The sequence below is a fragment of the Colius striatus genome, chromosome 13 (genome assembly GCF_028858725.1).
Source record: "Colius striatus isolate bColStr4 chromosome 13, bColStr4.1.hap1, whole genome shotgun sequence".
NCBI lineage: Eukaryota > Metazoa > Chordata > Aves > Coliiformes > Coliidae > Colius > Colius striatus.
In genome coordinates this window covers 15,824,067-15,838,603 of record NC_084771.1, presented here as the reverse complement: position 1 = coordinate 15,838,603, position 14,537 = coordinate 15,824,067, and the positions used below count along the sequence as shown (strand labels likewise).

The window sequence follows — 14,537 nt, the reverse complement described above, 5'->3', positions numbered from 1 at the left end:
ATACTATTGAGTAACAGATATTTCATGTGTAATGTGATACAGACTGTATATTCCTCAGTGAAATACAATTTGGAAAAATTTAAATTTATCAAATCTAATCTTGCAAGATTTCAGATATTTATTTTCAATAGGAGTTTTTAACAGTACTTGGCTGTGCTTTTGCTTGGTACCTGATATTACTCCCTTTTTTATATTCCCATGTTTTAACATCTTTATGTTCTGTGTTGAAAAGGGAATTCTATACAGACTTACATAATCGATCATAAGATATTCCATTCCTTTTTGAAGAAAATATGATACAAGCCAACAGAGAGGTATTAATAATCATTGTTTAAATGCTTGACCTGTTCTGTGAAGATTCTTCATTTGGTTTGAGACATGCTCAACCTCATAGACTACAGACTGCCTTAAGGGCACAAGCAAAGGATGATAAGAAACAATATGTTTAGTAGAGTAAGATATTAGTTAGGTTCTTCAGGGACTGATGTGAGGTCCACTTTTATATCCTAGCTTTAGGAAGAGTGTTTAACAAAAACCAAACAGCATATCACTTAAATTCTCAGCTAATGACTCAGTAAATAATGCAGACACGGGAAGAGAAATACCAAAGGGCCCTGGGATAGTAATCAAAAATTAGGACCAAATGGAGTGAGAATAACTCTAGAAAAGTGTATGGTACTATATTTGAGAAAGATAGTAGCAGATATACATTCATGAGGATATAGTTTGTTGCTAAGAGAAATTGTATACTACCTGCTTTTTTTTTATAACATAAAAAGCCAAGAAGCAAACTCAGTTGGAGGTGCAGTATAGATCATATGTTCCTTGTAAAGACAATGTGATTAATTTGAATTTTGCTAAGGTTACCTTCTTTATTTTGTTGTGTAGAGACAGCATTTTAAGTGTGTTGCCCTCAAGGCTTTTTGTTATATTTATGTAGGTACTATATACTGAAGAACTTATGTGAGTTCGTTTTATATGGAGTTGAAAGTAGGGCCGTCAGGTTGGGGGGAGTATCACAGAAAGATTTGTGACTGGAGGGGATGAGAACAAAAGAAGAGGAATATAGAGACAAAAAATATGAGAGAAAAGTGTTAGTAAGTAGTTTTCTTGGAAAATCATATGATTTTTCATAAAAGTATTCAATCTTTGAATAAAATTAAATCTCTGTGCTTTTGTGTCCTTGGTTATGCCTATTGGAAGCTTTTTAAAGAACTTTTTTTCCCAGGTACTCAATTTACCAAGTTCATTTGGATTTTCAGAGTTACTTGACATTTTTTTGTTACCGTAGTGTTGGTTTTTAAAGGACTCTTTGCTTTCCTTCCTGTTTTCCCATTCATTTAGGTTTATGTAGAAGGAATTGAGTCATCCACAAAATGTCTTTCTGACAGATTCAACACTCAACGCTTTTTAAAAGTGCCTTTCACTTCCTTTTATTATCATCCATTCTTTCTTTTTAAATTTACTTTCTTTTCTAAAAATGATGTCTAGGTTCTGTTATAGTATGAATAAGGTAAAACATTGGAGTTACAAATGGGGAGATGTGATGATATGCAACAGGTAGCTGTGTGGCAATTAAGAACTTAAACTAGCTTATTTCTCTACTTTTTGCCTATAGAAAAACATATATTCTGTAAATTGTGTAGGGCAAACTTTTGTAGGTTATCTGTTTATGTCCACACATTTAACTAGAGCTTTGTGTTGGATTTTTTAATCCCTGAGATTATGTAGATGTACCACATGAGGGAGCTCCCTTCTGTTTTGTTTTTTTTTTAATCATGTATCTTGGTACAGAAACTTTAACTTCAGATCCTGATTTTTATTATGACTTATTTTTTTTTCTGCCTGACCAGAACATTTTTTTAGTATCCTGAAGTGTTTGTTGACTGAATTAGAAATTTGAGGGATTACTTCATTTGCCTGATTTATCCTTGTTTTAATCTGTCGTTTGGTGCAAGGCTACTTGTGTATATACAATGGCGAGTTCCTAGCAAATAATAGCCCAGTATGGTATTAATAATGGTATCAATAAAATATGCAACCGTATCAGGAGAGAAAAGGAGGGGGAACGATCGTTTAACTCAAATCATATATCGTGTGGTGTTAAATGCTAATAGTATTTAAACTAGTATTTGGGTGCAAAATATTCTCATTGTCAGACTGTAGACTTTCTCATTTTCTCCTGCACTTTAATTTGTGAACACTTCATTACAAAAGTTGTTTACACCATGTAAATCTCAATTTGAATGAATTTCTTTGATGCTTTTTTATCAAATGATGTAAAATCATTGCTTTTGGAAAATTTTTGGAAAATCTAGGCTTTTGAAACATTATATGATCTGAGCTTTATCAGATTGCTAAAACAAGAAAATGAGGACTTCTGACATTTCTGCATTAAAGGAAATTTAGGAATATAAGGAGTGACTTCTCTTTTCTTTCCCCTCACTTTACCAAAAAACCTCTATATTGATGAAGTAACCATCAGATCTACTGATTGAAGCTTTTTAAAACAGGGTGCAACTGACAGCTCAAACATACTTGTCTTAATTAAAGCCAGATGAACTGAGGAAAAACTGCATGATCAAAGAGAAACTGAATGTGGTTGCAGTTTCTCTGAAAGATTCAGGGCACACTAAGCTGTAGTTATTGTTTAAAGCATCTCATTGTGTGTACCAAAGCTAATATAGTATTTCTAGGACTGGCTGCCTTACCATGGCTTTGCTGAAATAGATGTCAACACCATTTTTTTTTAATTGTTTGAACATTGTTTGTCAATGCTTTATGTTATTTGAAAGTCCCATTTAATTAATTCAAATATAATATGCAAAAACAAATTTTACAGGATCATTTTGTTTGTACTAGATGCATTTTAGTTATTTTCTTTCTTGTCTTTATTCATCTAAAAAGAATTTAATATAATTGTTCTCTAGGGAAGATGTGCTAGAAATCCATTACTCTTGCAACATTTTCTGTTTGATATCTTCTTGACTATCATGTTATCTGTGTTGCTCTCTAATTAATGCATGAATAGTGATTATAATTGTTTGCCACCACAAAAAAGATATTTGAGCTTCAAAAAGTTACTCTTCATATTGTTTCGAGTTGATTTTAAAACTAAAATGTTGCAAATGAAAATTGAGTTAAGAACATGATGAGTTCTATTGCAGAAAGTGCTATCAAAGCACCTGCATGAAGTATGCAGGGAATGACTACTTTTCAGACTTCTAACTGTGGGATCCCAGGCAAAAGTGTGATCTATAACTTGGAAAGATCTGAGTAAAAATCCTTGAATTTTGTGCAAATGTAGGAAATTGTAAAACATTACTGAATTGGAAAATAAACTAGAGAAATCTTTGCCTTTTTCTGTGTAGTTTTATAGGACACTTTTTTCCTCTATTCTGTCCTGTCATCTAGTATCCGTTGTTCTGACAGTGCCATTGTTATTCCCTATTCGTACCATCGTCATATTGAAGTATGTACTGTAGGTCTAAAAACTCTTAAGAACTAGAAAGGAATATCATGAAATACAGAACCAGTAAATGCTGGGTTTGAAGTTGTATCTATACCTCTGTTTCGTTCTTTATCTGTTATAATCTTATGTTTTAGAACAAATTAAATTGTCCACTTCTTTGTTTCATGAATGGCATTTTTCCATCCTCTTAAAAGGATGTTTTTCACCTGTCAGGCAGTATCTTTATATGTAAATTAAAAAAATAAATAAATAAATTATAGTGAATTCAAGTCAATCCCTACCTTAAATTTGGGAGTTTTCTGGGTTTTTTTAAAATGGCTTTACTTAAGATAGACAAGGTCTTTTCTCTGGCCTGTGGCTTTCTGAATACTTCCTTTTATGTGTTCTCTTTGAGGAGCCAAGTGCTCTCATTTACTTCTAAAGTTTTCTTCTTCTTGCTACCACAGGAAATTTCTAAATTGACATCATAACTCTTTGAGCAGAATTTTCCAATATAAAGCAATATAAGAAACAGCCTGTGGAGTTTTGTTCTTTAGCCTGCATAGTTTATAAAATAGGCTGTTATTTATCAATTTTTGCCTAGGGTGTTCCTCTGGGACATTGAGAGAAATGAGCTCTGATCCTTGTGTCCTGATTAACAGAAGTATAAGTAGAAAAGGCAGTACTGAAATTATGATGACATAAGCTGTCTCTTGTGCATAGCGATGTATGAAGAATCAATGGAAATAGTACTTTTATTATTGAGAAATTTTGAATTCATGAAAACCAGGAATTGCTGTGATTGCTTAGAACTAGCAGTAAGCAAACATTGACAGATTTTTTTTTGAGTGTGCATCAATATGAAAATTTTATGGCCATTTAGAGACAAGTCATCCTCATCTTAAATAACATGAACCTAAGCGTGGTTCTGTGATTTAGGGAGAAGCCGCAGGTCATAGCTGGCATTGTTATTAGGTTATGATCTTTTTATGCTTCATTTTCATGAACGCACACTTGAAATATTTTATGTACACTAAAGACAGTTTTATGAATTCTGATAATTAATGACTTCTTCAGGTACTTAAGTATTGAGGGCTAGGGAGAAGAATACACCTCTTTGCTGTATGATAACTGAGAAGCAACTGTTCTTTTGTGTGTGGGTTTTGTTGTTTTTTTTTTTTCCTGGACTGTTATCTCAAATGCTGAATGATGAGGTAATTTGTGTTGTAATGAGAGAAATTCTCATCCTGAGGTTTTTATGGGTATTTTATTAGATAATCTTTAAGCTCTTCACGAATAAGTGATTTTTTGTAAGAGATAAAATGGGATTCTTTTTGTAGGTCTTGATTTCTTTGGTTTCTGATTTGAGTAGGTGAATTGTGGTGTCAAGAAGAAACCTTCAGTTTTTGGGGGATTTTTTTCTTTGTTTTTCTAAAGGCTTTCAACAGGAATTGCAATTCGAAATTATGTGTGCCCCAGAAGTCTTGTCTTCTGTGTAGTCATGGACATACATTATGTATGTAGTGTGAATGATAAAATTCTTGGTATCTGTTTCCATATTGACAGCAGCTGAAAATGAAGCTATTATTGAAAATGATTTACTGTTACTAAAGCTGAATGTCTGTCTTCAGCTAATAAGTTCTGTTTGTGTTTCTCCAGTTGAATTCAAAAAGTGCCTTATTATGAATAAGACTGGAGATTAGAAAATAAGAGCACTGGTATATCCTTCATTAAAAATGAAGCCACTGAATCAAGCTACAATGTAGCTATATAAAACCTATGTTTAGCCTAGTTTGGCACTTCCCTAATTGAGAATCCTTCTCTGAAATGATACACAAGAGTTTTTAAATGACACATGCAGTGGAATAGTTCAAATATTTTCATGAAGTTTCCACACTTAGTAGTAGCTATTTGGAAATCATTAGAAAAATAACTGTGTTCTTGTTGAATTGTATTTCATGAATACTAGTTGCAGATAAGTGTACCTGGGTGGGGGAAAAAGTGTTTTGGATTATATAGGCAGGTTAGTGGGAAATAAATTATTTTGAAAGTTATATTTTTAAGAAATAATAACTGTAACATTAATATATAAAATATATTGAGAATTAATTATATTTAAATATATTTAAATAATATAATTATTTTGTAGAAATTATATGTAAAGAGAATAACCAAAGTCTTGTTCATTTTGATTTCCCAGAATAGTTGAAATCATCATATCCATCCCCCTTGCTCGAGTAGGACCATCTAGAGCAGCCTTTACAGATCCATATCCAGATGGCTATTGAGGCTATCCAAAATTCCATAACCTCTGGACAACCTGTTCCAGTGCTTAGTCACTCATTTAAGCTCAACTTGGCTGTTACTCAACACTTGATTCAGACTCAGAAGTATAGAAGGCTCAATGTTCATTAGATTGTGAATTTCCATTAGATACCTTTGGGCATAAATGCAGATCCCTCTGTGGAAGCAGAGTCTTCTAATTGTTTTCTGATTTCTTGCCTGCTATACTTTACACTTAATTTCCTTTTGTTGCTAATTTATTACCACTGAGGATGTCAAGTGCCACCTGTGAATAAGGTTAATTTGCAAGCAGATCTGATGATCCACATACTGATATTAGTAAAATGCAACATTTATGATGAGTGGCGTCATAAATGTTTTTTAAACCCACTCTTGTATGCTTTATCTAATACACCGTAAAAGCATACAATCAAAAATCAGCTGTGATTATTTACAGAATTCTTTCTGACTGATTAATTCTCCCTCAACTGTGTCATTTCAGGCTCTAACGGTTTTACTTTCAAGCTTTTTGGGTAGGCAGTTTTTCAGTCAATTTATGATTTTTCCCAGAGTGTGCAGTAACATGTTATGGATTGAGCTGACTGACGGTTAACAGAAGTAAAACTTAAATTCTTCAAAACAGATGAATATCCAGTAAAGATAATAGACTGGATTTGTACTATTGAAATGTATATACTCTGTGTTGGATGGATAACCAAGTTGTAATTTTACGAAAACATAAATTATTGATGGTGTTACTCCAGCTGATATGGAGTACTTAATGTTAATTCCTCTGGTCTTTATTTCTTATCTGTTTACATGGGGGAAAAAAGTAGAAAGCATTCAAAGTACTATGGTTGTGGTCCTAATATGGACATAAAGAATTTAGTTCTACTATTGATGGTAATCTGTGATTATCACTGACATAATGTGATAGCATAGTGTCATGGTAACATTTGTATCTGTTACTTGATTAAGTGAATTAATTTAGGTATTACACTGAAATGCCAGCAAACTGTAGTCATCAGGTTACATTTCAAGGGGAAAAAATAAACCATTGATTTACTTAGAGAAAAGATACTTTCAGTTACTGCTTACTGCCTATTTTTGTAAATACTAAGTATTTAGCTATATTCTGATGCTGACACTACACTTCAGATTCTTACAGCAGAATTTCATATCTGTCTAGGTATCCAAACATTTTTCCCCTTTCTGGTGGTAGTCATTGTCAAGCCAGCCACAGAAATGCATGGAAGCTTAAGTTGGCAGCTATAATGCAAACATGTTTAAAAATAAAAAGAAAGGAAAAAAGAAGAAATATGTACCGATTTTCCAGCCTCTCTTAACAGTCAGAAGAGGCAGGCAAAAAATAAAATTAGTAGATAACTGAAATTTGGCAATAAAATTTAGTAAAGTAATTATGGAAGTTAATGGTCTGCATTTACCTGTGTCTTTGTTAAAAGACATTAAAGGTTTTTTGTTCTTTGTTTGTATTTCAATATTGTTTAGAGTTCTTCAGAGACATAACGTGCAGAGGATTTTAATGGATGCATGACAAAGCATATGTTAACAACTTTTTGGTACCCATCACTGAACAGTGAATTGTTTATTTATTAATCTCAGGGTGAAGTCTTAAAACCAGTGCACTTTTAAACTGAAATAACACTTCTTCAAAAATTCAAACCTAACACTTAGAAAATCTCACAGTAGTTTTGTGTAGTTGCTTTCTGCAGTAGTATTAAAATGAAAAAAGAAAATGGATTAAAAGACATAAACTTTCATTTCAATGAAATATTCAGTAGGAATTGTATGTATTAAGTTGCCTAGATTGTAATTAGATATGGTTCTGCTCACGTTTAGTGGTGTATTTGCTTATCTTATTAAAGCAATCACTCTCTGTATATTCAGATTGACAAACGCATTTCTCATGGTTCATGTGAAACTTGAGGAAACAGTTATGGTTCTGAAGATGGAACAGTGTTCCCAAGTGGGTTATGTTTTGGTTGGTTTTGATTTAGATATTTCAAATAATAATAGTATTTACAGTAAAATCTTAGCTTTTTTTTTTTTTATGGTTGTGAAAGAAACTAAAAAAAGGGTGTGTATGTAGAAAAATAAGCCTGTGAATAATTTCTCTTAGTTGAACAAACATCTTTATTTTTGACAATTCTGTAATTTTTGTTTCATTCAGAATAGTAAGAATGAAACCTTGTTTACAGTTTATAAATCAGGATTCATAGCTTCAGTCTATAGTAATGTAAACTATGGCAATTAAGTATTTCTATTATACAAAGTTTTCATAGCTTCGATTTTTCAAGTGTTTTTTCATGAAGTAATGTAGGACAGTATGCTTTAACTTCTTTGAAAATACTGTTTTGTGTTTGCTGTGACTTGAAGTAGTACGTTTCAAGGTGATGTTTCAAATTACTAGCGCGTTATAAGTATCAAGATTGTATGAAGCATATCAAGTGTGACAAAATAACTTTGTTGACATGACATAGTATATGACTGGAAACTATTGTCTCTATAGCACTGACTTGATTTCTTCAAAATCAAGTCAGTGCTATAGAGACAATAGTTTCCAGATTTCTTCAAAATCAAGTCTTATTAAAATGCTCTATTCTCTCTTTACTCATCACAGTTATCCATCTGACCAACATTTTGTCTTACTAACCACCTGCAACTGGTACTTCTTATTTGCAATTTGGTACTTCTGAGATAGAAATAATAATATTGAAATTGCTGTGTACATTACTACACTGTTACTACTTCTGATTTCAGTAGCAATATTGATTTCTTTTTTTCTTTTTAGTGCTCAGTGTTATTTCTCATGTTGATTGTATCACCTAAATGCAGAATTTGACTCCAGGATTTTTGTCTCTAGAAATTAATTCAAATTCTGTCATTTTCAAAGGTGTTTTTATTTCAGATGTTTCAGTCATTTTTTGTAATTTAATTTGGTTTTATATTATGTTGATTGAAAGGAACTGCAGACACAGTTTTTATAATGATATACCTTAGTGTTTCTTTTTCATAGTATTTTTGCTGAGTTGTTCAAGACAGTAGTCTGCTCACTCTTTAAGGCAATTCATTTTTTTTTCTGAAGCAATTCATGTTTTTCTAAGGCAGTGCATGTTTTTCTAAAATTTTTAGACTCTGTTCAATAATTCAGGGATGTGCCATTATTACCTTTTTAATGTATTCTTCCCATTAAACTTTCATTCCCTTTTGCACAGTTAAATGTCATTGAAGACTGAACTATAACACACTTGTCTTGTATTAGGATGAGCAATCCAACAGTCCGAGCTTGAAATTCTAAGCAAACTTCAGAAAACTGAAAATAAAGGTATTACGACTGTTTTTGCACTGATATGAGACTGATAGGTAGATATTACTATTTCAAAATCTTCATAATGATATATTAACATCTACCACATTGTTGGTTTCTATTCTTTGTTATTTTAAATTAGCATTATAAGCTAACAAAAACTACAGCTTTTAATGAAGATGAGAGGATTACATGGAAAGTAAATTTCTCAGGAGGAAAATATATAATGTATAAAGTTTTTGATCATGCTTTTAAGAATCAATTTTGAAATTACTATTTACATACTTTCCCAGGAGAGCAGGAAAATCCAGGTGAACTATTAGACCTTTTCCCAACAGATGATATTTTTCAGCTTTGTTATGCTTGTATGTACCTTGTGACAGCCTTTTTAAGTACCTGACAGTATCCAAACACACTACAGACATGTTAAAAATGAATATCCAACTCAATTTCCTTTCATTTGTTGACTATTTTCTGAAGAATCATTTTTTAGTTTAGCCCAGTCTCAGAAATAAATAGTTTATAGGATTTCTCTGTATGCCTCTTTCCACTAATTAGTTTCCAGGTTGGTGGTTATTTTTCAGAAACATAGGTATCTCAAAAAAAATTAATTAGAAATATGATACTAAGCAGAGTCTCAAATTAAAATCTCAAGTATGAGGAAAGGTTGAAGCGTGAACTTTGCTGTAATAGAAATGATAATCCACATGGAAGAGAATTGTTACAAGTAAAAGCTACAGGGAGTCAGGCTGTGTGGTTTTTGTAGTTCAGGGAATAACTTGTGTCTTCTTGAGTTTTGATATATACAGCACAACACTTTTATCAATGGCAACTCCGTATTAGCAGAACTGGTTTAATCTTGTACTAGCTGTTTTTGTACAGTGATTTGCAACTTTTGTATCTCTGTGGATATAAACAACCACAATAGAAGGAAACAGCAGCTTGCTTCAAGGCAAACTAATATTTCCCTTGGTAGCTTGCACCCTTACTGGACTTGCAAATCAATTGTTCTAAAAATATTTTTTAATATTATACCTAATTTTTAATGATAACTGCTTTAACGGAAGTATACCTGAGTTTCATTTCTAGATTTTCATAGTTACTAATGGGAAAAAATAAAAGACTTCTGTTTTTCCATGCTGTTTTTCTTACTAATAATTTTTCAAAGCTGTATGTCGGTTAACTGAGGCAGATAGGTGGATATTCAGTTTTTTTATGTTCTGTGAAATTACATAGTTAATAGAAGAGAATACCCCAAATGATTGTACCTGGTAAAGGAAGCCTGAAGCAAGAGCTGTGTGGCTAGGCATTAAAGAATCCACCAAGATAAATCTATAAGAAAATTAGACATTGTACTATGTAATTTTGTTGTTGATAGTTACACACCATGCATATTTTATGTATAAGACATACATACATAATACTGAGGACATGACATCGCTTGAATGAAGTGGGGTATCATAGTTAAATTCTCACAGCAAACTGATTTTCAGTGTGTCTGCTCATACATGATTAATTTTGTAAAATAAATGCTATTAGAAGAAAAATGTCCAAGATATTTGGAAATTTTATAGAGCCACTTGAATAGTCTATTAATGCCAACTCTTCACCATTAGAAAGAGATCATGTAATAAAAAGGTATGCCACCACCTTATGTTGTCTGAACTTGTAGACATGCAACATTAATATATTTAAATGCCATAATAATATTTCAAGTTCTAACCTGTTTACTGGCTTTTCTTGTTTGGTTTTTACTGTTAGATTGGATTATATTTGAATCATTTTCCTTAACTAAAACCTCACAGCTTTGCGGAGAGTGCTCGAGAGCAATATGAAAAATTGTCCAACATGCACAACAACATGACTAAATTGTATGAAAATTTAGGAGAATACTTTACTTTTGATCCAAAAGCAGTAAGCATAGAAGAATTTTTTGGCGATCTGAACAACTTCAGAACTCTGTTTTTGGTGAGTAATGTCTACAAAACATGATACACATTCTTATTTCTTATTTCTGCTAATTTTAATTCTTTCATCTTCTCTTTCTTGTCTTAATGTTGTGTCCTATGGCAGTAAAGTGGATGAATGTTTCTAGAATTAGGTTTTGATCACTGATAGCTATCACCTTCCAGTTTGAAACTTGCCAACTCAACTGTCAATGTGTTTGAAAATACTTGAAAATTGTTGGTTGATGTACAACAAACAGGTGTGATACAGAGAAACACATTAAAATCAAAACCTGAATGGACATATCTACATTTATATTGTATTAGAATCTGGGTGATGTTGTGATGCTAAGGCTGAGACTTCAAGGATGATTTTATTGCTGACAGATCTCATGAAGTTCACTTAGATGCTTATATTTCTGTTTCCAGTTAGCCATAGTGGGTGATGTCGGGGTATGGCTTGTTCTATGAATGAATTTAAGCATTTCATTTTAAACAGACAAGTTTTTAAACATGTTTAATGTCATCTTTCCTAGTGGCTGTCTAGGAGACATAATTAGCTGCACTATAGGAAGTGTACAGGGAAAACAGATGCCTAGAATGTCACATTGTGTCTCTAGAGAGTATTAACATCACTTGGAAATACCACCATTTACCATACAGCTGTGGCTCTCTGATCTCTCTATTGCCAATAGCTGCCTTCAATTTATCATGTAATGCTAAGAACTTTGTTTCTGTGTGATGTAGGAATAGCTGATTTAAAATGTTATATTCATGTCAAGTTTACTTTATTAGAAAACTTTTCCTACAGTATCTTCAACTATTCATTTTAAATTGGCTGAAATTATTCTTTTTTTATCCATAAGAAAATCACCAATTCTTTTATAATTAGTAAGTGTGCCAAACACGCATGAAGACCTGTCAAGAACAGGAATGGTTCTGATGAGGTCTTTCAGTTCATTAACTTTTCCTGACATCCAAAGCTTCCATTTTCAATGAATTTGGAAGTCTACTCTAACTACAGAGTAGGTGGAGATGGTGGAGTCCCCATCCCTGGAGATATTGCAAAGCTGTGGATCTGACGTGCTGAGAGCCATGGGTTAGTGATGGGCATGGCAATGTGAGGGGAGGGCTTGGACGTGATCTTAAAGGCCATTTCAACTGAAATATTCCATGATTCTATGAAATTATATGTTAAATGCAGAAACTGTTTTAAAAACAAAACTGAAATATTTTTGTGGCCTTTCCAAATGAACCAAAAGCAGAAAAGTAAGTACCATTTCTACATCACAGTTCCAGGAATAGATGAAATTGTCATTGTTTCAGGTTTAGAATGAATTTCTCTAAGTAATTCTGTAAGAATGAAGTGTTGAATTCAAAGCTGGGAGTGCTACTGAATTGTGTGTAAATAATCGTTATTTCACAGCAAAAAGCTGTTCTTTATATTGATAGTGACTTTTCTCGGTGTTGTGAATATCAGACCATATGATGTGGTATTAATGATAGATTAAGATGATTTCATTGACACTTCAGTGTTTTTATGTGGGTATAACTGGATATTGCTAACCATTTGGATAAGAAGATGAAATATAATCTAGCTCATATTTATGGACTGCTACTTAAGAAAAAAGGAATGTCGTGAGACTCAAGTGTATCTCTTAATACAGGAGGCAAATCTCTTTAAAATGAGGTCCTGTTTTAGGAATATTAAGTGAAATACTTTATTCACATACTACCCAATCTAGATTGTTTGGGTGGTATATTTAGTCACTGAAGAATATTAATTTGAAATGAGAATAAGTTTTCTTCAGTATGAACTAATTTCATTTGTACTTAAAGCTCCAGATACCCAGTTCTCACTGTTTTAGGGAGCTGTCAAAGATTAGGACAGTCATAACTTTATTTAAGCACTGGAACAGCTATAGCAGTCAGAGTAATGAAGGTATTGAGACTGCTTATGCAATCCTGTGATTGATGCTGTAGATACGTATGCATCTTATTTCTGCAAATGCGTCTTTGTGGATATAAATTGGTGGTGTAAATTGTCTACAGTACACAAATTGTTTATACTACTCTCTAGGTTTTACTTGCCAGAATCTCCTTTACTTTGTTTGCTCTTTATGTGTGAGTGTACAAACAGCTGTGTTCTTCTAAGTACTAGACAGTACTCAAAGCTGACAGCAGACTTCCCTTGAGATTATTATTATTATTATTGTTGTTGTTGTTATTACTAAATAAGAGAGGAAGAGGCTATTGTGACAGTGTTTGGCACAGTTAAAACACCCTCTGATCTTTTTCTTCTTGCTAGATTTTGTATATTATCAGTAGATTGCAACTGCTCTGCTTTTTCCAAATGTAATCCATCATTTATATTTTATTCATACACTAAATCAGTTTTAATAGACATCTAAATTTTGATACAAAGTATCAAGTCAAGAATAAGACCTTGATCGGATAGGCACGATGTAGTTAGTCATTAACTAGTGGTCACTTGCTTGTTACTGAGGATCTTGATAACCTCACATACACATTCAAACAATCCTTGGTATGAAGTGGTCATGTCTTCATATATCTCATGAAAACATTTCGTCTTGTGGTGTAAACACTCTCAACAAATTAATATATTATAAGATGTAATTGTCTTATTACCTAATGGACATAAACTACCTTTAGTATTAAGGGGAAATCATTATAGAGGCAAGCTTCTGTTACTTCTCCAAGCAAAGGTCGCAGTCCACTCAGTGGTTCAGGGAATGGGGGCCATTCTTCTTTTGGAGTTTGCACAAACCTGTGTATGGTCTGGTCTTCTTAAGGTATTTCTATGATGTTTACATTTCATGTCATAATAACAAACTGCAATAAAATGCTTTTCTAGAGTGGAAAATTATCCCAAAGACCCTATAGTTTACCAGAACTGTCAAGTTCTGTATTCTGGTTTAATATTCTAAACTTGCATTCCAAATAGAAAAGACGTACTACGAAGTCTTTCTAAGTTTCCAGAAAGCTAGGACTAGTTTCTTACATTGCCATATAATTTTAGAAAGTGGGGAAAGTAATTTGTTTAGGATACTTTTCTAATGCTACGTGTTGCTCTATATAGTTAATTATATCCATTTGGCTCTAGTGTCTTAAAATTTTTAATCTGTCCCTGTATCTTCTAAGCCTCTTTTTTAAAATGTTACTAAATACGGAAGTGAACTTGAGCCATCTATATGATGCACCCAGATTTCAGTAGTAGTGATTTAATGTAAAAGAAGTAAAATCTGAGACTTGTGTAGCTTAAGGAGACACTTTCTTTTCCTTAGCATCATTTGTGCTTCAGTCAATTCACTGATACGTACAGTAGTAATAGTAGTAATTGTAATTAGGTCTTCGGAGAATTTCTTGACTTACTTTATGCACTAGAGCAGAACCTTGTAGACTTAGTGCCATGAAGATTCTTGCTTAGGGATTTAATTTTTTCCAGACACTTGAGGAAAGCCTAGGGCAAGCATTAAAAGTTCACAGTACAGTAATTTTTTTTCTGAGG

General features: G+C 32.7%; 1 protein-coding gene across 6 annotated transcripts in view; it reads left to right on the top strand.

Annotated features, from left to right (window-relative positions):
• Positions 1 to 14,537, top strand: part of DIAPH2 (diaphanous related formin 2) — a 195,117-nt gene that overhangs the window by 100,793 nt on the left and 79,787 nt on the right. For all 6 annotated transcript variants that reach the window (XM_062006303.1, XM_062006302.1, XM_062006299.1 and 3 more), the window contains one exon: positions 10,867 to 11,030. In XM_062006303.1, coding sequence (XP_061862287.1) covers positions 10,867 to 11,030 — 164 coding nt within the window. The remainder of the gene's footprint in view (positions 1 to 10,866; positions 11,031 to 14,537) is intronic.